Genomic DNA, 26,746 nt, shown 5'->3' with positions numbered 1-26,746 from the left:
AAATTGTGATGGGCCACCAGGCAGTCTGTACACCACAATCTCCTCCCTGTATAAAAAAGGGACTGCTTTGGAAAGTCAGTCAAAAATCCATCTTTATCTGAACCCGCTGCCTGAAAGAGCAGCTGTCAAAACACTAGAATCCCATTCCTTGAGCTGCAAATTTCCAGCAGAGATCAGGAAGTCTCAGAATTTCCTCAGCTGTTGAACTATATTGAATTATGTTAGCAGCGACTATTTGAGAAGTGCAATTTCAAGAACCATATGCGTTTGTCCGAGTCTGTAAGTGGCATGCTGCTTACCTGGTAAGTACGGTCCTGTACCACAGCCAAAAACAAACAGTCCCTGCCCATAGACTTGTCATTTTGCCAGAAGCTCAACACAAAGGAAGAGGGAATGACGAACAGGAAATACACGATATGGGGGTGATATGGGGGATTCAACGAGATGCCCTCCATATGCTATTAAACTACAGCCTCTCTTGCTATTGGCTGTGGCACATCAGGGCTGAAGACCGAAAGCTTCTAATAGGCACCATGTTAGCTCCTCCTGTAATGTTGCCTTAGGCTGTCAGTACAGCACTGGCATGTGCAGAACCAATGCACCAGATTCTTCTTCTTCTTCTATTAATTTTATTATTTATTAAGTTTGCATACCACCCTTCATCCAAAGATCTCAGGGCACATCACAGTATATAAACACAAAATAGAAACACAAAGTGCTTAATAAAAGAACAAAACCAAAGTAAAACCATAATTAAAAGGACATCGCATGTTAATCATCACAAGGCCTGGTTGAAGGGGAATGTTTGTGCCTGGTACCTCACTGTGGGTAGTGGGTGTGAGTGGTTTGTGTCCATCCATTGCATTATTAGCATTAAACCTATTAAATAGAAGGCCTGACATGACTTACAATGATGCCCAACTGTGTAAGTAATTCAGCGCTACGCATAGAACTTAATATTGTATCCCTGGAAAACGCTCTGTGGAAGCACATACTTTGTCACTGGTTATCTCTATGGCACAGTCTCCCAAACGTGTACTTGATACAGTGTATGTGGAGAGACAATTTCCAGAGCCCATGGGTAAAAAACTTACAACTGAAAATTACGGCAATGGGAATCTCCCCATCCAAATTACTAGAGCAGGATATAGTTCCAGCTAAAAGAACAGTAACCTGTAAACTAGAGGAGATGGACTTGCAGCAGAAAATGGTCTCGGGCAATGGTACCTGCTCACCTCTAAACCTTGGTTTATTACCCCTCTTAAGGCTCCCAAACTATTTGAATTCCTTGACTTCTTCGGCTCATAGATATGCCTTTGTAAAGGCAAGATTCAACACCTTCCCATCGAACGTGCTGAGAAATAGATTCTCCAATGGACAGATATCGCTCTTATGTTATTGTAATTGTGGGGCACCGGAATCGTTGCATCACATAATTCTTGACTGTGCTTTTCACTCATCGGCCAGGAGCAAGTTTCTTGCTCAATATCTAAAGGGAATTGCCGATGATACGAATGAAGCCAAACTGAGATATCTATTAAATGATGATGACCCCCTAAGATCACTCATGGTTGCCAGATTCTTGATCAGCGTCCTATCCCTAAAGAAGAGAAACGGACTCCTGTGCGGCTCGGATAATCCCTTTAAACTATGATCTATGTTTTAGGTTGTAATTAGGTGATATCACCATTGATGTCTTCTGCTAATTTATGAGCAGAGGGCGATGTTTATGTTACAAATTTATTGTAATGTATGATGTTGGTCTTTTGTTTTTGTTTTGCTTTGGTTTTTGTCTGTTGTTTGTAAGTTTTGGCGGTTTTAAATTTGGAGGTTTAAGTACATTATGGTGGTATGGGAAACTGTCGTGTGATGGGCCAATGGCCGTAATAAAGATCAATACAATACTTACAATGATGGATGACCGAGTGTGTACGGTTACCAACCACACTGGAACTTTATTTGTTTGGCCATCGATGGCTACACGTAATGCTTTGAATACAACCAAAGCAAGTCTATAGTTGCTGTCGAATGATACTATAACAATGGAATAAATGGAAGTAAAAGAACAAAAGCAAATGAAATAAATTCCTCCTATCGGTATTCACTGCAGTAGGTGTGGCAGTGATACTGACATGCAAATCTTTATAGCTGGTGCTGGATTCTATAAAACTATGTAGAGCTTTGGAATGAGGAAACAGCCCCAATAGTTGATGCAACTGCCTCATAAGTGCCCTCTCCTTAGAATAGGTTTAGGGGATAAATTTGGTTGAGTTTGCATTTTAACGCAAACCTACGTAATTCATGCTTCCAAAACTACGTGCAAACGAAAACACAGCTATCCTTTGAAATCCTCCTAATTTTGTGCTGCAGTTATCCAAACAAATAATGCATACAAGAACACATACATTAGGATGAAGTGTGATTAAAAGCAGATATAGTAGTGAAATTGACATGCAAAAATATGTTACATTACTACTACTACTACTACTACTACTACTACTAATAATAATAATAATAATAATAATAATAACATTTTTATTTATACCCCGCCCATCTTGCTGGGTTTTCCCAGCCACTCTGGGAGGCTTGCAAACATGCATATTACGTAGAATTGCATACAAAATTGCAAAAATGCACATTAATATGTTAACTATTTTTTGTGATTGCAGGGGATCTACTTTGAGCATGACTAACGTGATCACACCCAATATCTTGCCCAGTTATGCTTCTGTGGATTGCTCTAACCATTTCCTTCTCTATGGTCTGTTTTGCATCTCATGCTGCATGCAGTCACACCCTTTACAGTGTTTCTTTATTTTAAAAAAATCAAAATATTTTGTTTATTGTTGTTCAAACCAGGAAACTAATGTGTTTCTTTGGAGTGACTACTACATAATGCCGCATGATGAAATAACACATCTGGTATATTTATAAAGAGTGATTTCTCCTTCCCTATAAAACTAGCCACCATTCCTAGAATACAGAGTCTTTTCCATCCGGCTATGAAGGAAACAGGTAGGAATGGCAAGACTAGGACAGGATGTTTGTATGTTTGGAATGCACAGGCAATGTTGTTTGAGGGGGCCAAAGTGGATATTGCATAGTTGATCTATGTATCTTCCTGTGGAATTTCCTCCTACATTGATTTCCCAAATCCAAACCCCATCCACTTGCAGCTACAATTAGCTGCAGAGGGGAAACATAAAGGCACCATTTAGGTTGCATAGCAAGATCCCATCATGGATGGCTGAAAGATCTTGTCCCTAACAACCCTGAAATTATTAGTCATGAGGGCATGTGACTAGTACCATTAGTAGCACTCTCCTCCATGAATTTGTCCAGCCCTGTTTTAAAGCCAGCCAAGTTGGTGGCCATCACTGTCTTCTGCAGGAGCAAGTTTCATGGTTTAACTATGAAGGAGCCCTTTCTTTTTTCTGTCCTGAACCATCCAACATTCAGCTTCACAGAGTTCTAGCGTGAGGAGGGAGATTATGGGCATGAAGCACTCGGAACACTCTGGTGATAATTGAGGGGAGTGATAAAAATAATAATCTACTTGCTGATCTCAGCAGATAGCGATGCTGGATTTCCCTAGGGGGCGCTGTCCAATCTCATATCAGCCAAGAAGTCAAGCTTGAGCCCAGGGCTCTCCTACCTTGTGGTGGAATCCCTGCTCCGGGTGAAGCACCCTTGCAGGATTGGGCAGGCCCAGTAACACAACATGGAACATCATTGTGGGTGGGTGGGTGTTGGAGAAGGCGAGCGGGGTGTTTGAGGAAGGAATCGTTGCTTGCTAGGCTTTTATATATATATAAAACTTCAAAAGGAGGGGGAGTGTCTGCTAAGAGTCTTCAAAGAATTAAAAGTAAACAAGGCAGCAGCACCCCTACACACACATCACACAACACTAGCAATAATAGACGGACTGCTAGAAGGAGTGGGGCCAGATAATAGCATCTCCCAACCTCCAGTATCTAATTCAACCTTCGTCAACTTGGTGCCCTCATAAAAACATCAGACGAGTCTGGCTGCCAAATACCTCAAAGGACCAAGGAATCTAGTTAGACTGCCTCTTGACCTGAAGTTTCCATAAGAACATAAGAAGAAACTGCTGGGTCAGGCAAAGGGCCCATTTTGTCCAGAATGAATGTACTTAAAGAAAAAAGCGGGAAACTCAACATCCAAATATATTCATCTCATCGTATGAATACCCCTTACATGTCAGTGGAGAGAGGCATAGATAGGAAGAATTATTATATTGGTTTCTGATTTGATCCCAGAATGTCCCACTTTTCCTTAGGATGTCTCTGTTTTCATCGGATAAATGTTGGTGGTCATGGAGTCATGTGACCTCTGAGTCAAGGAGATAAGTAACAATATAATCTTTAGAAGACATCGGAAGGCAGCCCTGTATTTTTAAAATGTTTATTGTTTTATTCAGTGCTATTTTTCTAGAAAAAGTAGTGCTGGAACTCACCACAAACACCTCCCTTGTTCTCTTATAATGGCAATGGGGCCCACCTGAAAGGTGCCGGAACTAAGTTCCAGTGAGTTCTGGCCTGTGCTCATTTTCCTACTCATATTGAAATACTGCCCCTCAATGAGGCCAAACTTAGATTCACAAAATGTTTAGGGGTATGAGTACCCCTGCGTAACCCCAGAAGGAAAAGCACTGGTTCCAGCTGAAAAAAGCCCTGGTTTCATTATCTTTTTCTATATGTTGGAAGCTGCCCAGAGTGGCTGAGGCAACCCAGTCAGAAGGACAGGATATAAATAATAAAATTATTATTATGGAAAAAGACGTCCCTATTTTCATCAGAAAAATGTTGGAGGGTATGTATTCAAAGAACTGAGATTTATATGTTGCACTCCCACTCCAGACATAGAGAGACTCTCAGGAACCCAAAGAGAAGGAAATGCACAGAAGCGCCACCCTTTCCCCTTGATTTGGAACATTATATAGCACAGTAAAAATTGAGATCGAAGTTCAACATTTACTGGCATTCATAGCAAAAGAACCATCGGGAAGATACTTCAGAGAAGGACTGCAGAATCAGAAGTGAGTGGAGCATGTCGTTTAGCCCTGCTGACTGGTACTGCGGCTGCTGCAACTAATTGTGCTAAAAGGTGATGGATTGGTAAGTGGGAATCAATCCCTCAAGTTTTCCCCACCTTTCAGGGGTGTAAAAAGGAGACGGGTTTAAAGAGTGACGGCTCTAGACTGTCACTATTTTGCGGGGCAGGGGGATCCAATGACATAACCAGCAAAATCAGGTTGTGTGTAACAAACCCACTTCCTAGCAAAATTAGATATTTTTGTCATAAGAGTGAAGAGAAATGCACTAGGAATTGCAGGAGAATATCTGCTCAGCACAGTAACAGCAAACCTCCCTGCTGAAAAATTAGGATGAATGCTCCACAAACAGGTTGCCTGTAAGGGAAAATTGTTTGTGGCAAGTGTTTAAAATGAGGAAATTATGCCCCAAATAGTAAGAAATCAGAATTTTATAAGAATTTAGAAGAAAAAATTGGGATCATAATAATGAAAATATAATTCTCATAGGAGACCTTAATGGTGTGACCTGAAGACTTGGACAGAAAAGAAAAGAGATGAACGTTGGGAAGTTACTGCTTACCTTCTTCCAATTTTCAATTCTCAAAATCGCTAAAATCAGGAGGTAGAATAATAATATTAAGAACAAGTAAAGCAGAAATTTTGCCCAGAGTAATGTCAGACCATAACCCGACAGTGCTGGAAGTAACACAGAAGAAGGAGTACATGAAAAGGCGGAGACTAAATGAGAGTATCCTGAATGATGACGATATAGTTTAAAAAGCCAAAGATACGTTAGAAGAATTTTTTCAATTTAATAACAAACAAGGGCCGGACATTGATATAATTTGGGGTTCCAGTAAGGCATATATGAAGGGGTTCTGCATCCAACAATCTGCTATGAAAAAGAAAAACAGAGATCAAAACTTCTCTGCGTCCACCAGGATCAGTGCTGCCTTCTTGTCTGGTCTCATTTCTAAGTGTTCTATTGTATCTGTTTCCAGTCTTATGTTATTATAAATTTGTCTTCCCAGTAGGAAGCCTGACTGATCTTTATTTATTATTCTTGCCAATATCTTTTTCAATCTGTTAGCTAGAATTTTTGCAAATAATTTATAGTCTGAGTTTAGAAAGGAAATTGGTCTATAATTTTTAATTTCCTCTAAGTTGGATCCTTGTTTTGGTATTAAGGTAATTAAGGCCTCTTGCCATGATTCTGGCACTTGACCTCCTTCTAAAATTTTGTTTTTATTTCTTCTAACACTGGTTATATTGTCTCTTCCAATTTTTTATAATACATTATAGATATACTATCTGGACAACTTTTAGTAGTTGCAATTCCTTCTTTTATTTCACTTTAGTATTTCTAAGGGAACAAGACACGGCTGTCCTCTTTCACCTCTCCTCTTTATCATAGTTTTGGAAGTATATTTGAAAGCAATAAGAGAAGACTAAGATAGAAGGAATAAAATTTGGTCGTAGGACTTAGAAGGTTAGAGCCTTCACAGACAACCTAATAATCACAACAGAAAACCCACTAGAGAGTATTGCAGCAGCACTGGAAAAAAACAAAGGAATTTGGACAACTATCAGGATGCAAAATTAAACGTTTTGGAATTCCGGAAGAGATTACGTTCAAAAACCGAGATTCCACTGTATCCTTTCTAAAGTTACCTTGGCAGCTGGGTGCTGTGCTTCTGTGTGTGAAACTGGGAAATGGAACAGTCAGTATTTTTCTGTTAACCTAGTACTTTTCTCTCTCTAGTAGATTAAAAGAGGCAAGGGGGGGAGTGCCCCTCTGTTTTCGAGGTTATTTGTTTGTTCATTTCTCCTCCCATCTTCCTTGGAGGTGGAGATTGCATGAACAGGGTTTACTGGTGGTCTCCCTCCAAAACTGCTTAGCTTCTCCAAAGTTTCTGCATTATGCACTTCCTTTAGAACATGCCTTAGGGTACTCTGAGCAGAGGTAGCTGATGCTGATTGTAATGGTAGAGTAGAAGTCAGGGTGAAGACCAACGCTAGATGGAGCAAGATCCTGTGACAGGCAGGGGCAAATAATTCTAGTTTTGTTCACATCACCCTCCCTGCTGAGTTCTACAAGAGCAACACTGAGTCTAGGCACTTCCAGCCCCTGGACTGGCTATTAAGTAGGAAGGCCAGCAGGTGGGGACTGGCTGAGGCTGGTGGAAGAATGTTCCATTGGCCCTCAAGAGCCAGCATCCACTGATCAGGGGTGTCATAACACTGTACCACAGGCAGAATGGGGGGTTTTTCCTGACATTGAAAGAAGCACACGATTTTTCAGTGTGAAACTGGGTGTCTCAGCTTGGGTGTGAAGCTAAGCACTTATACACACCCACATGCAGGGAGTGCTTTGGTCAGGAAGCAAAGGTCCTGGCCCAGGTTCTGAGAAGGTGGCACGCCCAGCTCCCTCCGTCAAGCTAAGGAACAGTTTTGTGCATGCAGAAATGAAGAGAAGAAGCAGTTTTGGAGAGATGCAAAAGCAACAAGAGGGAGAGCTGGGAAGACACCTTGGTGGGGCCAATATCTCCCTAAAGGGAGGTGGAAGACCTGCTGCAAGGGGGAAGTGTACTATGCTCAGCTTGTATATCTGTAAATAAGCTAAATATTACAATATTACAGACTTGGGGGTCCTGTGTTGCTTCTCCAATTCAATGAAGGAAGCATTATCCTTTCACCCTTGATACTGTATTTGATCCTAGAAGACATCCAGACCGAAATAAAACATCAGTTATCCAGAACCAACTGGTGCTCAACCACTTCAGAAGAGGGACAGCCATGACAACTGTGTCTTTCATGCTGGCTGTGTGGCTTCTGCAGCTGACCATACTGCAAGGTGACTTATAGGGTTTGGGAAATGCAGAAATTCCCTCCATGTAGCCTTCATTTAGGGGCATAGCTGTCAACTGTCCCTTATTTTGCGGGAAACTCCCTTATCCCAGCGCCGTGTCCCGCTGCTGTCCCTTATTGATGATGTCCCTTAAATTTCCCGGGTTTCATGCTCGCCCGACTTGGGAGGGAAGCAGCGGCTTGGGGTCCTTCGCCACGAGAGAGAGAGCGCGTACGAGCTGCCGTGTCTCCGTCTCTCCCTTTTCCCCCTCAGAGGCACGTCATGAGGAGACGGGTGGTGGCGGGCGGGCGGGCAGCCCCTCTCTTGCGAGACTTCCGCCACGCTGCCAGGGGAAGCCGGAGGCGGCAGCGGTAGCTGAGGAGGCAGCCTGAGGGAGGAGGAAGAGGAGGGGATGGGGAGGGACGCAGAAGGGCGGCGCTTCAGCAGCCGCCGCGGCGCCATAAGCACCTCATGCCAGGCTCGCGGGCGGCGTGGGCGAGAGTCTCTCTCCCTCCCCCCCAACCAGTGCGGCATCTTAATGTAGTTATTTCCCCCTCTGCATCCCTTTCATAACTCTATTTTTATAAATCATTTGTCCATCCATAGTTTAAATTTTTACTACAAGTTTTCTGTCAATCCTACCAATGTATGTAACTCTTTACAATAGCTTTTCAACTAAATCATAAACTTTCCCCATTCTTTATGAAAGAGGTCCTCTTCCTGGTTTCTAATTCTGCCTGTAAGCTTTGCCATCTGGACGTCATTCATCAGTTTTGTCTGCCACTCTTCTTTGGTTGGAGTTGTAGACCCTTAGGATCATCTAGTCCAACCCCCTGCAAAACACAGTCAGTCGCAGCAAAAGCAGCATGGGCTCCATCAGTGGCGGATTTATGTATAAGCGAAGCAAAATCCCTTTTTTTGGCTGCTGATCCCTTATTTGTGAGGCTGCTGGTCCCTTATTTTCAAATCTGTAAGTTGACAGCTATGTTTAGGGGACAGGAAGGGAATCTGGAGCGATAAAAATATTTTGAATAAAGAGCTTGCCACTACATTTCTTCCCTGTAGCTCAAAGCAGCTTCTGTAGGGGATCTCTCATTAACTACATCTTAACCTCAGCAAGGTTGATGCATCTTGCACCTTTAAGCCGTGCAATACAAAGGTGGGAAGCTATCAAATCAGCATTTCTCCTTCACACAAAATCACATAATTAACACCACGTGTAGCTGGGTCCTTGGTCTCATTGAATAAAATGAGACTTACTTATGATAAGCATGCACAGCATTGGGCCACATGTTCTGAGGAGAAATTATTGGTCCATAAAGGTTGTGTTAAGAAACAGTAAGTTAGTTTTACTTAACAGATTAAATGCTCACTAAATCCATCAAAATTGATAACTGGAAATCTTGTTTTGAAGATTGAAAACACTGACTAGAAAACCAATTGAAATTCAGAAATTTTGATTCCTCATGTCCTCGTCATGTTCTGCTCAAAGAGCTCCAACATGGCTGTGCTGCAAACCATAATAGCAAGTCCTCTCATTTCCTCCTCATCCTTCACAGGGTGTGGAAAACCAATAAACTCTCCACGAATTGTTGGTGGCCAACCAGCCTCAAATGGGTCGTGGCCTTGGCAGGTCAGCATTTTATGGAACCTTTATCCTATTTGTGGAGGCTCCCTCATAGCCGAGCAATGGGTGCTCTCAGCAGCTCACTGCTTCTACAAAAGGTGAGTATCTGATGGGTATTACTGTGCAGCCATTATCAAGCGTCACCCAAAAGACGGCTCAAGGCCAGGCTAATATCCTCTGCCTGCTTGTCAGCTACCTGGTGTCTCAGGTGTACAATACATTTAATGCAGAACCATGTCACTTCAAACAGTCATGGCTTCCCCACCCAAAAAAAAAAAAACCCTGGGGACCGTAGTATGTTACAGGTGCTCAGAGTTGTTAAGAGACTCCTGTTCCCCACACAGAGCTACAGTTCTCAGAATGGTTTCAAAATCCATCCCTCTTCCCAGGGAATTGAGCTCTTGGAATTATATTGGGGAGTCCAGGGTTAGGGTGACAAGCAGGAACTCAAAAGTCAGCATTGACAGATCCATCTATTTGATTGATTGATTGATTGATTGATTTGCCCTTCTATTCACAGAATGGGGTCCATGTTCCAATACAATGTCCTCCTAGGTGCCTATCAGCTCTCAAACCTCTCAGATAATGCAGTGAAATCTGACGTGGAGCAGATTATCCTCCACCCTGACTACAATGGCATGGATGCCTCCAGTGGAGATATTGCTTTAATTAAGCTGAAGTCCCCTGTGAAGTTCACCAACTACATCCTCCCCATCTGCCTGCCAGAGTCCTCTACACAGTTCCCTTTGAACGAATACTGCTGGGTGACCGGATGGGGAAATATTCAATCTGGAGGTGAGGGGTGTTCTTCAAAAGGCTCATTCACACTCTGGGGCTCATCCTGATTCATCCCAAAACTTTTGCAGATGCGAGCAGTATTGAAAGTGGAACCCATTGAAACTGCCCCAAGACCTTCATGAGAACAAATCCTCAGGAATGCACAATAAAAATGCTATCTGGAAGGCCCCAGTTATAGTCCTTCTTGAGCATTCAGTCTGATTTGGTTACGTGGCAGCTCCAAGGGTTTAGGTATAAGCAATTTTTGTGCATGCAAAAAAAATTTGTGCACCTGGAACTGAACCCCTGTGCAAGATGTGATCATACTGCACTTGGAATCCCCAAACATTCTGGTACATGCTTGAATCCCTTCCACGAAATGCTGACACTCTGGAGGCAAATTCAGTACAAATGGGAGAGAAATTTGATTCTGTTTTCATTTAAAGACAAACCTACCTAAATTGCACTTTCTCCAAACCATACTCAAAGTAAAATATTGTCAGTCTCTGAATTTTGCCATGCAGTTCGGCAGCCAAGTAATGTGTACAAAACGCTTACATATGCTGGGGTAAAGTCTGTAGAAAAATGCATGGGTTAATGAAAATTCATGCATATATTAGGAGAAAATTGCAGTGGGGTGCGACTGGATTTTCATGAGGATTTCTTTTTTAAAAATGCATTTTTTTAATTTCCCGAGGTCCAACTCTACCATTAGGCAGAGTGAAGCAGGTGCCTCAGCTGGCAAGCGCTGAGAGATGTGGAACATCCATGTTATCTGACTTTCATTCCAAAGCTCGTTTGCTGCCCTTAGGTGTAGTGGAAGCCCAGCCGGCTCACCGGTGAGGCAGCACCCCTGCAAGTGCCCCACAGACTCCACTACTGGCATAGAAGCAGTGACAGTGGCGGTGACAGCTTTCAATGAGATCTGATGAGACCTCACCCAAACCTGCCATTGCTGCTGTTACCCAGGTAACAGAGGATTTGGCGGGGGTGGCAGCAGCATTGGCACGTTCCGGTTTTCCCTCAGGAGCCAAATTGGGACATGCCACCCCTGAGTGAAATATGATGTCCCATTGCGCATGTTAAAGAAAGCACCAGTATAGCCGCCTTCTGCACATGTCATGCTCTGAGCTGTAGTGAGTGCACACCCACCATGCACTCACTGCTAAAAGTGTGTGTGTGTGAATGCACTTGAATTATTCTGCCTCACTGATTACAAGCAGGATGATTAAGAACTGTGTGGAAATAAATTACTAATCAAAGACATGGTTTGTGGGAACATCGGGAAAGGAGTTCCCACAGTATCGTGACGCAGTTATAAAAAGAGATTTGTTACGGCAGGCCTGGCCACAGGATGATCGAGGGGGAGGAGGACCATGGCATGTTATTATACCGAACTGTGAGTTTGACCTGGCAAGGCCCTCTGAGAAAATTGAGGAGAGACTGGCAGGCCTGTGGAAATTAACGGACAGACTTTGGGAATGTTTTGTACGGAGGTGCGGAAATGGCGTCTGTCTATCTTGATATGGCTCTTGGAGGAGTGTAAAATCCACACAGGATATAACAACATTTGTTTTCAACCCGCTTGTGGAGACTACCAGAGATCACAAAGAAAGGAATATATGACAACAACAAGAAGATGAGGAAAATAACAAAGAGAAGATTCAACAGAACTGTGAATACTATTTGGACAGAACTGTGTACATTAAAGCAGCAGCAAGAGAGATGTTTGGATCCCTTTCTGAGCTCGAAGCATGGGAACCCCCAACAAAAATTTAAAAATTTGGCTGTGTAATTTGGAATTAATGTGATTTGATTAGCCTGTTAATAAAAATTATTTGAGGGGAGGAATGAATTATTCTGCCTCTGCCTTCCATGACCATTTTCCATTTCTCTCTCTCTCTCTTCCAGTGTCTTTGCCATACCCACAAACCCTCCAGGAAGTCGAGGTGCCACTCATAAGCCGAGAAGTCTGCAATATTCTCTATAACAGTCGCCCAATGCCATTCCTGGGCAGGGATCCTGTCAAGCAGGATATGATCTGTGCTGGTTACCCAGAAGGTGGGAAAGATTCCTGCCAGGTAGGTTGTTCCATGACCTGTTCTTCATACAGCCATGGCACGTGGTAGACAAAGGCAGGCTCTGGAGTGATGGCATTTGAAAATCCCTTATGTTATTATCTATGAACTTACATTGTGTGAATATAGTACTTAGGCATTGCTTACTAATTTGGCTCTAGCTAGGGAGATGGTTCTTGACAATTTTTCAGATTCTCCCATTTTTCAAAATGTTATTGCTTTTGTTTCATCTTAAATATTGTGATGCTGCTTCTTTGGGCAATACCCCAAATATGCAGGTGCCAGAGGCTGGCAGAATCACTAGAACTATCTTGTCCATTCATGCATGAGGTGGTAAAGATTTATTATTATTTTAAAGGCTTTTTTATTCAATTTTACAATTAACATTTACATTCAAACCAAAATCGTAATCCTAAACATATAGTAGTCCCTGAATCCTTGGACTTCCCTCTATGGGTTCCATTGTTAATCTTTTTCAACTGCATTGTAGTAATGGTCGCTATTTTTCCTTAAAATCTCATTCTTACCATAATTCTTGTTACATTAAAAGTGTTGTTAAAATCCTCCCTTTACAGTGTTCTCCCAGGTAACTTATAAATTCCCCCCATTCTTTATTGGATTTATTGCCTTCTTGGTTTCTGATCTTCATTGTCATTTTTGATATTTCAGCAAATACAGATAAAGATTTAAACCAGACATTGGGAACTTGTCCACACTTCTGCTTGTCCAAGAGGTTTTCTGCTTGTCCCATGATTTCTAGGCATGAGTGTTTTTTTGTCTGTCCTGCCATGTTCCCCGGGAAAACCTACTGTTTACCGCTAACATCAATCTGCAGGGAAAAAAATGGACGTCCATTGCAATAATAATAATTTTTTATTTATACCTTGCCCTTCCCAGTTTAAAAACCAGGCTCAGGGTGGCTAACAGCAAATATAAAACATTGATTAAAATGTGACTTAAAAACAGCATAAAACAGCATAAAATACAACATAAAATGCAGCATATCAATAAAATTCAAAAATTTGGGGGTCATTTGGGGGGGGACCCCAGTCAGTTCACATCGAATAATCACCAGGGCTAACTGGCCAAGTTGGTCCTACTAGGGCCAGCAAGGAGACCAGGGAAGAATTTAAATGTGGGGTCCCAGAAAGGGTTTCTTCATAAAAGAGGAAAGAGAAAAGGGAATAGAAGAACAGGCTAATTCAAATTGAAGGCCAGGTGGAATAGCTCTGTCTTACAGGCCCTGCGGAAGGAGATCAAGTCCTGCAGGGCCCTGGTCTTGTAGGACAGAGCATTCCACCAGGTCGGAACCATCACTGAAAAAGTCCTGGCCCTGGTGGAGGATAGTCTGGCTTCCTTAGGGCCCTGGACCTTTAAGCTATTATTATTCATGGTGCTTAGGGTCCTCTGCAGAACATACCAGGAGAGGTGGTCCCGTAAGTACGAGAGTCCTAGGCTGCATAGGGCTTTAAAGGTCAAAACCAGCACCTTAAACCTGACCCTATACTCCACCGGGAGCCAGTGCAGCTGGTAGAGCACTGGGTGAATATGCTCCCATGGCAAGGACCCTATGAGGAGCCTCACTGCAGCATCTGCAACCACTGGAGTTTCTGGGACAGTTTCAAGGGCAGCTCCACATAGAGCAAGTTACAGTAGTCAAGCCTGGAGGTGACCGTCACATGGATCACTGTGGCCAGGTCGGGCAAGAAAGGTAAGGGACCAACTGCTTGATACGGTGAAGATGGAAAAATGTTGCCTTGGCTGTTGCTGCAACCTGCGCCTCCATGGAAAGGGAGGCGTCAAGGATTACACCCAAACTCTTAACGGAAGGCAATGGCACTAGTTGAGCCCCTGCAAGAGAAGGGAGTTGGTCCCCCAGCCCCATGCCATCCCGACTCAGTCAGAGGACCTCTGTCTTTGAAGGATTTAAGTTCAGTCGGCTCCCACGAAGCCATCCAGCCACAGCTTCCAAGCATCTGGTCAGTGTGTCCGGGGTCGAGTTGGGGTGGCCGTCTATCAGCAGATAGAGCTGGGTGTCATCAGCATATTGGTGAAAACCCAGCCCAAAGCTCTGGACAATCTGGGAGGGGGCGCATAAAGATGTTTTTAAAAGCGTTTACCATTTCAGTGGTAAACAGCAGGTTTTCCTGAGCGAGAGCGGCAGGACAAGCCTAGTTTGTGGATGAGCCTGGATATTGCTCAGCTACAACTCCCAACACCCCTTACCATGGGCTGGAGCTGTTGGGAGGTAGAGTCCCCCATTCCTGATTATCTCACTGATTCCAGCTGCTTTACCCAATCAAGATTCAGAGTCTGATATCAGAGTGTTCAGCGTAGATCCTCTGCTACCTCCCATCTCTTTCTCCACAGGGTGACTCTGGAGGACCTTTGGTTTGCCAGCTTGAAGGAGTTTGGACCCAGGCTGGGGTTGTAAGTTGGGGAGTTGGCTGTGCTGAAAGCAACTACCCTGGCGTCTACATTCTAGTGCCTTCCTATGCCAACTGGATCCAAGACAAGATGAATGGCGGAAATGGGAGTGGCGGAAATGAGACTGGCGGAAATGAGAGTGGTGGAAATGGGAGTGGCGGAAATGGGAGTGGCGGAAATGAGAGTGGTGGAAATGGGAGTGGCGGAAATGAGAGTGGTGGAAATGGGAGTGGCGGAAATGGGAGTGGCGGAAATGGGAGTGGCGGAAATGAGAGTGGTGGAAATGGGAGTGGCGGAAATGGGAGTGGCGGCAAAAGTGACCAACTACACAATGCCCTTGTTGTGACATTCACTTTGGTGTCTCTTCTGCTAGCCCTTCTGTGAAAAACCAATCTATTGGCTTTCCATCTTACCTATAATTGCCAGGAATATTTAGGCTGCTGGAGGACTCTGTTTAAATCACCACATGCAGTAGATCCAGGAAAACCTACCCCTTCTTCTCTCTGATTAATACTGGCATTAGCCTTTGTTGTTGTTGTTGTTGTTGTTTAGTTGTTTAGTCGTGTCCGACTCTTCGTCACCCCATGGACCAGAGCACACCAGGCACTCCTGCCTTCCACTGCCTCCCACAGTTTGGTCAGACTCATGTTTGTAGCTTCAAGAACACTGTCCAACCATCTCGTCCTCTGTCGTCCCCTTCTCCTTGTGCCCTCCATCTTTCCCAACATCAGGGTCTTTTCCAAGGACTCTTCTCTTCTCATGAGGTGGCCAAAGTATTGGAGCCTCATCTTCACGATCTGTCCTTCCAGTGGGCACTCAGGGCTGATTTCCTTAAGAATGGATACGTTTGATCTTCTTGCAGTCCATGGGACTCTTAGCACCATAACTCAAAAGCATCAATTCTTCGGCGATCAGCCTTCTTTATGGTCCAGCTCTCACTTACATACATCACTACTGGGAAAACCATGGCTTTAACTATACGGACCTTTGTTGGTAAGGTGATGTCTCTGCTTTTTAAGATGCTGTCTAGGTTTGCCATTGCCTTTCTCCCAAGGAGCAGGCGTCTTTTAATTTCGTGACTGCCGTCACCATCTGCAGTGATCATGGAGCCCAAGAAAGTAAAATCTCTCACTGCCTCCATTTCTTCCCCTTCTATTTGCCAGGAGGTGATGGGACCAGTGGCCATGAAATTCGGTTTTTTGATGTTGAGTTTCAGACCATATTTTGTGCTCTCCTCTTTCACCCTCATTAAAAGGTTCTTTAATTCCTCCTCACTTTCTGCCATCAAGGTTGTGTCATCTGCATATCTGAGGTTGTTGATATTTCTTCCGGCGATCTTAATTCCAGCTTGGGATTCATCCAGCCCAGCCTTTCGCATGATGAATTCTGCATATAAGTTAAATAAGCAGGGGGACAATATACAGCCTTGCCGTACTCCTTTCCCAATTTTGAACCAATCAGTTGTTCCATATCCAGTTCTAACTGTAGCTTCTTGTCCCACATAGAGATTTCTCAGGAGACAGATAAGGTGATCAGGCACTCCCATTTCTTTAAGAACTTGCCATAGTTTGCTGTGGTCGACACAGTCAAAGGCTTTTGCATAGTCAATGAAGCAGAAGTAGATGTCTTTCTGGAACTCTCTAGCTTTCTCCATAATCCAGTGCATGTTTGCAATTAGCCTTACCACATTTCAATTCCTTTGTAACCATTTGATCATAGCTTAAGCATTTATTATTAAATTTTGATCCCACCTTCCCTCCATGGAGCTGAGATGACATACTGTACATGGCTCTCCTCCTCCCCATTTTCATCCTCACAACAACCCTGTGAGGTAGGTTCAGCTGAAAGTGTATGACTGGCTCAAGGTCACCCACAGGCTGACTGGAAATATGAACCCTGGTCTCCTAAGTCCTAGTCCAACACGCTAACCATGACACCTTACTGTTACACCCAAAGATCCCCAGGATTGTCACCTGGAGAAGAAGCTGAGAATTTTCCATCCATGGACATCAGTTGGAAGCTATGACATTTCAGACTTTTACAGTGATACTGAAAGTGATGATTTAATGTCCACAATTCCTTTTTATTTATTTTAAGTGGTGCCTGTCGTTCCATTCTTAAAAGAAAATTAACATTTTTAATTGACATTTTTAAATGAAGTGGAAACAAGTGGTAGATAAATTCAGTCCCTGGGAGAAGACATAATAAATTACGAACTTTAAATTGAATTTCTTCAGTCACTTGATCTTTTATTTGTGATGCTTCAGAGTTTTAAAATTATCAATAAATTATTATAAAACACTTGGAATAGTTTTATTGCTTTATTCTTTGTATGATTATTATTTCTTCTTCTTTTCTCTTTTAATATTTGTATGTATACACAAAGAGAAAGAGAATGTTTTTATGTACGATCTCTGTCTGCTTCAACTACCTCCATTTCTTCATGCTTTGCTCAGCTTTTTCCTGTTCTTTCTGCATCCTGCATGCATGTATATATAGTGGTTTCTTGGTTCTCGAACTTAATCTGTTCCAGGAGTCCGTTCGACTCCCGAAAACATTCAAAAAGTAAAGCATTATTATTATTATTATTATTATTATTATTATGTAGTGGGTGGACATAGTAGATGACACAGAGATTTCTCCAAGTAGTTCTTTATAAGTAAGCTGGAACTGAACTGAACACCAAACAGCTCAGCCGGCCTGCTTTTACAGGCAGCCGGCTGTCAACATTGTAACAACAGCCCAGGGTTTCCCACCTAAATTAACTTACATGGACCTGAGTGAAAACTATATACACAATACCCCCTGGTGGCCAGGGTGAGATCTTCAATACATAACACCCCTCCTCACCGAGATAAGGCATAGTTACAATCATAGTGGTTCCCTTCCATACAGCAATACCCTTATTGATTCAGTAAGGCACATACGTATATCGATTCCAATTTTACAAATTTGCAGGCATAACTGTTTCACTATCAACTATATTGTCCGTAAGACTCACCACCATATATTAATTGACCCTATTCACCATACAGCTTTACATGTGCAGTTTGTCCGGTGAACATAGTCTTTTAAATAAGCTGGGCGCTTGGAAACCCTGCCAGACCGCCAAGGGCCAGTACCAGAGTCTGGGTGGCCGCCCGATTCTGGCTGGGACTGTGGTGTGACCAAATGTGGCATTTAGTCCGAGTTCCCTGGCTCCCCTGCTGTCGAAGAAACCACCACGAGCAGACAGGTATGGCAGTGGTCCGAGTCTCTGGAGAGCCAGGCAGACCCACTGAAACGTCTTGGCTCGGCTCCACGCCTGCAGGTTGTAAGGAAGATAAAGGTGAAGCCTTGCCTTCCATTAGCATCCGCTCCGGAGCTGGGGTCACAGTTGGGGGCACAGCGGTTGTGTCCATATCCCCAACCCTGCGCCTTAGCTGGTCTATGTGCCGGCGCCACAAGCGTCCGTTCACAAGTGCCACCTGGTACGAATGGGGCCCCATGACTCCCACTACCGTGGCCGGCACCCAAGGAATGTCCCCCACAAAGTTCTGGACAAAAACCTGATTCCCCGGAATAAAGGACCGTGGTGTGTTAGTACAGCCTGGGGGCTCGGCCATACCAAAGTCTGGGTGCAGCCGGTCAAGCAGAGACCTGAGGCGGTGGCCCATAAGCAGTTCAGCCAGGCTCCACCCTGTGTCTACATGAGGGGTGATTTGCTCATGCCAGTCCCTCTGTTCCAGGCACACCAATGCCTCTTTTGCTGAGCACACCATTCTCTCTGCCTGCCCGTTGCTGGCCATGTGAAATGGTGCCGTTAGGGCATGGTGGATGCCTAGCCCCAAGAGGTACCTTTCAAAGGTGCCTGACATGAACTGAGGTCTGTTGTCTGAGATGAGAACATCAGGACACCCATGAGTTGCAAACAGGCCCCACAGCACCTGGATGACAGCTTCGGTAGTGGTGGAGGGCATCAGGGCCACCTCCAGCCATTTGGAATAGGCATCCACCACTACCATAAAGGTCTGGCTGTGAAAGGGGCCGGCAAGATCGATGTGCACCCTCAACCAGGGTGCCTTGGGAATCTCCCAGGTATTGCCCTTAGCTGCCGATGGTGCAGGTCTCAACTCTTGGCATGCTTGACAGGAGTCAACCCAAGAACTGATGGCATGTTCCATGTTAGGCCACCAGATGTAACACCAAGCCAATGCCTTCATTTTGACGATCCCAGGGTGGTCGATGTGCAGAGCCCCAAGGACGCGTTGACGGAGTCTTTGGGAAATCATGACTCAGTCTCCCCACAGTAGGCAGCCGCGATGAGCCAAGAGCTCGTGCTGTCTGGTTGCAAACGGCTGGAACTCTGGTGCGAAAGATGTCTCCGGCCACCCCCTCCACACCCAGTTGAGTACATGGTTGATGGTGCAGTCCTGGGCAGATGCGGAGACTGCATCAGCTGCTGATACTGGTGCTGCTGGGAGGTCTGGAATTTGGAGGAGAGATGAAGCAGGAGCTGGGTCTTCCACAAATGCTGGGAGAGGGCAATGACTGAGAGCATTGGCGTGGCCCATCAATTTTCCAGGGCAATGGACGAGCTGGTAGCTGTAAGCTGCCAGAAAGACAGTCCATCGCAGCATACGTGGCGAGAGGACCGGTGGAGTTGGTCAATCACCGGCGAGGAGGCCCAGGAGCGGCTTGTGGTCAGTGATGAGGTCAAATGTTCTCCCGTAGAGGTATTTGTGGAACCTGTTTACTCCAGCCACAAGTGCCAGTGCCTCCTTGTCAAGCTGGCTGTAATTCCATTCGGCCGGAGACAGCGTCCAGGAGAAGTGGGCAAGCGGTGCTTCCCTACCATCTGGAAACCGGTGACTGAGGATGGCGCCGATGCCAAAGGGCGAGGCATCGCAGGCAAGGACCAGCGGCCTGGCTTCACTGTACTGTACCAGCGCACTGTCCAATGAGAGGAGGGCTTTGGCTGTGTTGAAGGCCGTAGTTTCCCAATGACCCCAGGACCACGGTACCTTCATGCTGAGGAGGTGGTATAGAGGCTCGGCTAGCGTTGCTTTGTGGGGCAGGAACATGTTGTAGAAGTTCAGCAGCCCCAGGAACACCTGCAACTCCACCTTGCTTTTTGGACCTGGGCCTGCTGAATGGCCCGGATCTTGGATGCAGTTGGGTGAAGACCAGAGGCATTGATAAGGTAGCCCAGAAACTCCACCTGCAGAACAGCAATCTGGCACTGTTCTTTTTTCACCTTGAGCCCAGCCTCCTGGAACCTGGTCAGCACAGTGTGGATGCACTCAAACAGCTGCTGTGGATACCAACACATCATCGAAATACAGCACCACGCCTGGAAGCCCCTGCAGGAGACGCTCCATAGGCTTTGAAAGATGCCAGGAGCCACGCTTACCCTGAACTGCAGCCAGCGGCACCGGAACGCCCCTCAGTGGGTGACGATCGTCTGAGCATCAGCGGTGGTGTCTTCAACAGGCAGTTGTTGATAGGCTTGGGCAAGGTCCAGTTTAGCGAAGACCTTGCCATCACCCAGGGAATGCAGCAGGTGGTGGACGACGGGAACTGGATAAGCGTGCTGCTGAAGCGCCTTCTTGATCGTGCACTTGTAGTCTGCGCATATTCTCACCGACCCGTCCGGCTTAACAGGCATGATGATGGGAGTTTCCCACTTGGCGTGGTCAATCAGCTCCAAAACACCTTGTGCGATCAGCTTGTCAAGTTGTTCATCTACCTTAGCTTTGAGAGCGAACGGAACCCAGCGTGGCTTTAGCTGGATGGGGGCGACCTGCAGATCAAGGCTAAAGGAGATGCAGTTGATGCCGGTGACTTCCAGGCTGAGAGCATCAAACCAGTCTAGCCCTAGAAGGCTAGGCTGTAGGCCTTCGACCACCACCGGTCGGAGCAGGCCTGAAAAATTCTTGAAAGCGACCCGGAACTAGCCAACGCCTACCATGGGGATGTCATTTCCGTGGTAGTCTCTCAAATGTATGCGGTGTGGGTTGAGTTGCCTCTTGGACAGCTTGGGCACGAGTCTTTGCTCCAGGATATGACGGACAAGGCAGACCTGGTGTCAATCTCCATATCACACAGAGCTCCTTCAATGAGCACAGTGATGTGTAGCTTGCGACACGTAGGTGAGTTGGTTTGTCCAATCATGAATCCAGACGAGCAGTGGCAGTTGGTGAGGGCAAAACAGCTTCCGTTGGCGGACCGGGGGGAAGACTTGGACTTGCGAGACAGTGAAGGGGGCTTGTCGGACGGAGCCGATTGACAGACCTTAGCTATGTGGCCCCTCCTGGAGCATTGCTGACAGATGGCATCTCTGAATTGACATTTGTTACAGAAATGATTGCCTCCACACCCAGCACATTCTGATCTGTCCTTGGACCTCTGTTTGAACTTCCCGCGCTCCCACTTCATCTGGCGCATGTCATCATCTTCGCTGGGGGACGCCTCGTTACTGCTGGCCTCCTCGTGGTGCACTGGGATTGGCTTCTTAGCAGGATGCGGGCTGCTGTCCTTGCAAATCTCCTGGGTGGAGAGCTCAGCAGCTTCTGAGGCCGCAGCCTCCTCGATGGTCTTCTGCAGTGTGAGGTCTGGCTTGGTGAGGAGACGCCGTTGCAGACAGTTGTCCTGAACCCCGCAGACCAGTCGATCCATCAGGTCTAAGTCTCGGAACTCACATTGCAGTGCAGCCTTTCGGAGGGTGGCAATGTAGCTGTTGATTGACTCCCCCTCTGCCTGGTCCCAATGGTAGGACGCATGGCGGACAGCAATTTTGGACAGCTTTGGAGCGTCGTGGTTTTTAAGCTTCTCTTTTAGCACGTCCCATGGCGCTGCCTGGACTGCTAGTGGCACGACCAAAACTCGGGCCGTCTCGAACACCTCAGGCCCACAGAGGCTGAGGAATAGGCCCTGCTTATGCTCCTCTGACCCCTCTGTCAGCTCATTTGCTTGGAGGTAGCAGGCGAACTGAGCAAGGTATGAGTCCCATAATTCAGAGGCTGGGACAAATGGCAGTAAAGGCACAAGTGAAGCCATGTTTCCAATGCCGAAGTGGTTGGCACCACCCATTAACACAGTGCTCCAGCCAGTATGGTCAGCTCTGAATTGGGTTCTGTTCAGTGATTTCGCTCAGTGTTTCAGCTCAGTGATTCTACTCAGTGAGTGTCCGAATTTGGCTATGCTCTGATGTCCATCCTATCCCATTCTCGTCATCAGTATTAAGTAGTGGGTGGACATAGTAGATGACACAAAGATTTCTCCAAGTAGTTCTTTATAAGTAAGCTGAAACTGTATTGAACAGCAAACAGCTCAGCCGGCCTGCTTTTATAGGCAGCCAGCTGTCAACATTGTAACAACAACAGCCCAGGGTTTCCCGCCTAAATAAACTTACATGGACCTGAGTGAAAACTATATACACAATACCCCCTGGTGGCCAGGGTGAAAACTTCAATGCATAATAATAATAATAATAATAATAATAATAATAATAATAATAATTTTATTATTTATACCCCGCCCATCTTGCTGGGTTTCCCCGGCCACTCTCGGAGGCTTGCAAACATGCATATTAAGGAGAATTGCATACAAAATTACAAAAATGCACATTAACATGCTAACTGTTTTTTCTGATTGCAGGGGATCTACCTTGAGCATGACTAAAGTGATCACACCCAATATCCATCCCATTTGGTGGCCGTCGCTGTCTTCTGCAGGAGCAAGTTTCATGGTTTAACTATGAAGGAGCCCGTTCTTTTCTCTGTCCTGAGCCATCCAACATTCAGCTTCACAGAGTTCTAGCGTGAGGAGGGAGATTATGGGCATGAAGCACTCGGAACACTCTGGTGATATTTGAGAGGAGTGGTAAAAATAATAATCTACTTGCTGATCACAGCAGATAGTGATGCTGGATTTCCCTAGGGGGCGCTGTCCAATCTCATATTGGCCAAGAAGTCAAGCTTGAGCCCAGGGCTCTCCTAGCTTGTGGTGGAATCCTTGCTCTGGGTGAAGCACCTTTGCCGGATTGGGCAGGCCCAATATCACAACATGGAAGAGAATTGGGTGTAGGTGGGTGTTGGAGAAGGCAAGGGGAATGTCTGATGAGGGAATCATTGCTTGCTAGGCTTTTATATATATAAAAAAAACTTCAAAAGGAGGGGATGTGTCTGCTAAAAGTCTTCAAAGAATTAAAAGCAAACAAGGCAGCAGCACCCCTACACACAAATCACACAACACTAGCAATAATAGACGGACTGCTAGAAGGAGAGGGGCCAGAGAATAGCATCTTCCCACCTCCAGTATCTAATTCAGCCTTCGTCAACCTGGTGCCCTCATAAGAACATCAGACGAGTCTGGCTGCCAAATACCCCAAGGAATCTAGGAATCTAGATAGACTGCCTCTTGGCTTGAAGTTTCCATAAGAATGTAAGAAGAAACTGCTGGGTCAGGCAAAGGGCCCATTCTGTCCAGCATGAATGTACTTACAGAAAAAAGGGGAGAACTCAATATCCAAATATATTCATATTAATCTCACCATAGGAATACATGTCAGGGGAGAGGCATAGATAGGAAGAATTATTATATTAACCAAAATCTTTGGAAAGACCTCAGTAGCAATTGATTGTATTCTTCATTGGTTTTGTTGGGTGTAGTGAAGGGTTAACCTTCTATGCCTCGGGACTGACAAAATTAATTTTTATTAGGTAAATATTTTCATGAAATACAAAATAAGATGCAATGTCTCTCTTTTTTTGTTTAGATTATAAAGTCTTTTGGTTAGATTCAGTGTAAGACAATATGGTATTCCTCATTGTTGACAAACATAATAACATTGTACGAAACAGACAAATCTCTTTAATATGACCCCTAAAGACCCTTCGCTTAATATGGTGATTTTTCAAGACGTGACGTTTCCCAAACTTTCAAATAACAATATGTTAGATTAGCACCAGCAAGATCCTTCCAGAACAAGATTAGAGTTAGGTCAAGAAATGGTGATTTTAAACAACAGCAGATGTTTGAGTAAAGCAGAAGTAGCAGTACACTGAGAAGAAAATGGTGGTTTTATACAACAATAAAGGTTTGAGTAAAGCAGGGATGGAGTAACACTGAGGGGTTGTTATTTTGTTAAGCCACTTTTAACAAGTACAGATAGCAGAGATGAGCACAACACAAAAAGCTACTACAACAAAGCCTTTCCAAACTCTGGAAACAAGCTCTGGATTAAAAACTTGTTTGAAACTGCCACTTCCCCCTCTGTGGCAGATACTACAGCGAAGAGGGTTGAAAAGTTGGAGGGCTGAACTATACTGCATTACAGGGGGTTGGACTAGATGACTCATGGAGGCCCAGCTCTACAATTCTATGATTCTGTACATGCCACATAGCTTGCCCTTTGCCCCTTACACAATCCTACTGCACTCAGGTGCCATCGAGGGCACTGTGCTTTATCAGTGTTGAAATAAGATTCAAAAGTCAGTCTGTCACTGTTCCTGCACCTCAAGCATCTGATTGTTCACCTCAGTCAGCAAAAATGCCTTGAGTCGGCCCTGCCTGACTTAAAGACACAGGAACCTGGCGAGAAAACCTGTCAACACCAGTAGTCGGAATGGGGAGATGAGAGGTCTGGGATTGTGGGAGAGAGGTAGAATTTGAGGTTTTGCAATGGGGCTTAGATAATTCAATAGACCTTCCAAGTGTCCCTATTTCCCAGGGATAGTCCTGGATTTACAAAAGCTGTCCTGGTTTCTGATTTGATCCCAGAATGTCCCACTTTTCCTCAGGATGTCTCTATTTTCATCAGATAAATGTTGGTGGGTATGGAGTCATGTGACCTCTGAGTCAAGGAGATAAGTAACAATATAATCTTTAGAAGACATCGGAAGGCAGCCCTGTATTTTTAAAATGTTTATTGTTTTATTCAGTGCTATTTTTCTAGAAAAAGTAGTGCTGGAACTCACCACGAACACCTCCCTTGTTCTCTTATAATGGCAATGGGGCCCACCTGAAAGGTGCCGGAACTAAGTTCCGGTGAGTTCTGGCCTGTGCTCATTTTCCTACTCATATTGAAATACTGCCCCTCAATGAGGCCAAACTTAGATTCACAAAATGTTTAGGGGTATGGGTACCCCTGCGTAACCCCAGAAAGAAAAGCACTGGTTCCAGCTGAAAAAAGCCCTGGTTTCATTATGTTTTTCTATATGTTGGAAGCTGCCCAGAGTGGCTGGGGCAATCCAGTCAGAGGGACAGGATATAAACAATAAAATTATTATTATGGAAAAAGACGTCCCTATTTTCATCAGAGAAATGTTGGGGGGTATGTATTCAAAGAACTGAGATTTATATGTTGCACCCCCACTCCAGACATAGAGAGACTCTCAGGAACCCAAAGAGGAGGAAATGCACAGAAGCGCCACCCTTTCCCCTTGATATGGAACATTATATAGCACAATTAATTAAGATCGAAGTTCAGCTTTTCCTGGCGTTCACTGGAAAGGAACCATCCGGAAACTACCTCAGAGAGGGACTGCAGAATCAGAAGCGAGTGGAACATGTCGTTTAGCCCTCTTTACTGGTACTGCGGCTGCTGCAACTAATTGTGCTAAAAGGTGATGGATTGGTGAGTGGGAATCAATCCCTCAAGTTTTTCCCACCTTTCAGGGGTGTAAAAAGGAGACGGGTTTAAAGAGTGACAGTTTAGACTGTCACTATTTTGCGGGGCAGGGGGATTCAATGACATAACCAGCAAAATCAGGTTGTGCGTAACAAACCCACTTCCTAGCAAAATTAGATATTTTTGTGATGAGAGTGAAGAGAAATGCACTAGGCAATGCAAGAGAACCTCCCTGCCGAAAAATTAGGATGAATGCTCCACAAACAGGTTGGATGTAAGGGGAAATTGTTTGTGGCAAGGGCTTAAAAAGAGGCATCCCTTCTCAAATGTATATCATGGAATGTTGATGGACTGAATAATAAATCTAAAAAAATTAAATAGAACATAATTTCTTTTTTTAAGAAAAAAAAGGATATTATGTGCCTCCAAGAAACCCATATAAAATAGGAAACAGAAGAATTCTAATTAATAAAAGACTGGGTTCAGAATTTATTTCAGCAAGTTCAGAGAAGAAGAAGGGCGTTGTGATGTATGTTAACCCTAACCTAGAACCAAAAATACTATTCAAAGATGAGGAAGGTAGAGTACTAGGAGTGGAAAGAAAATATGGTAAAGAGAAATTAACTATTATAGGAATTTATTCCCCAAATAGTAAGAAATCAGAATTTTATAAGAATTTAGAAGAAGAAAAATCTGGGATCATAATAATGAAAATATAATTCTCGTAGGAGACTTTAATGGCGTGACCTCTGTAGACTTGGACAGAACAGAAAGAGACACGGTTATGAACACTGAGAAGTTGCCTCTTATCTTCTTCCAATTTGTAGAGAATCTTGATCTTTGCGACATATGGCGGATTAAACACCCAAATGGGAAAGATATTACACACTTCTCAGAATCCCAAAAATTGGGAGGTAAAATAGATAATATTTGGGTTTCCAAGAAAATAGTATTAAGACCAAGTAAAGCAGAAATTTTGCCCAGAGTAATGTCAGACCATAACCTGACAATGCTGGAAATAACACAGAAGAATGAGTACAGTGGTACTTCGGGTTAAGTACTTAATTCGTTCTGGAGGTCCGTTCTTAACTTGAAACTGCACCACTTTAGCTAATGGGGCCTCCTGCTGCCGCTGCGCCGCCGCTGCACAATTTCTGTTCTCATCCTGAAGCAAAGTTCTTAATCTGAAGCACTATTTCTGGGTTAGCGGAGTCTGTAACCTGAAGCGTATGTAACCTGAAGCGTATGTAACCCGAGGTACCACTGTATATGAAAAGGTGGAGACTAAATGAGAGTATCGTGAATGATGATATAGTTTAAA

The 26,746-nt window shown here is 44.6% G+C and overlaps 1 protein-coding gene across 1 annotated transcript in view; it reads left to right on the top strand.

The window, feature by feature from the left end:
* Positions 1-9,405: 9,405 nt before the first annotated feature.
* Positions 9,406-26,746, top strand: part of LOC310747360 (transmembrane protease serine 9-like) — a gene marked incomplete at its 5' end in the record, with an annotated part of 40,870 nt that continues 23,529 nt past the window's right edge. The window contains 4 exons of the mRNA XM_083581724.1: positions 9,406-9,629; positions 10,052-10,326; positions 12,220-12,389; positions 14,757-14,955. Coding sequence (XP_083437850.1) covers positions 9,406-9,629; positions 10,052-10,326; positions 12,220-12,389; positions 14,757-14,955 — 868 coding nt within the window. The remainder of the gene's footprint in view (positions 9,630-10,051; positions 10,327-12,219; positions 12,390-14,756; positions 14,956-26,746) is intronic.

This window comes from Podarcis filfolensis, assembly GCF_964270895.1.
Source record: "Podarcis filfolensis genome assembly, chromosome: 13".
In the NCBI taxonomy this organism is placed as follows: domain Eukaryota; kingdom Metazoa; phylum Chordata; class Lepidosauria; order Squamata; family Lacertidae; genus Podarcis; species Podarcis filfolensis.
This window is presented reverse-complemented; position numbering and strand designations above follow the sequence as displayed.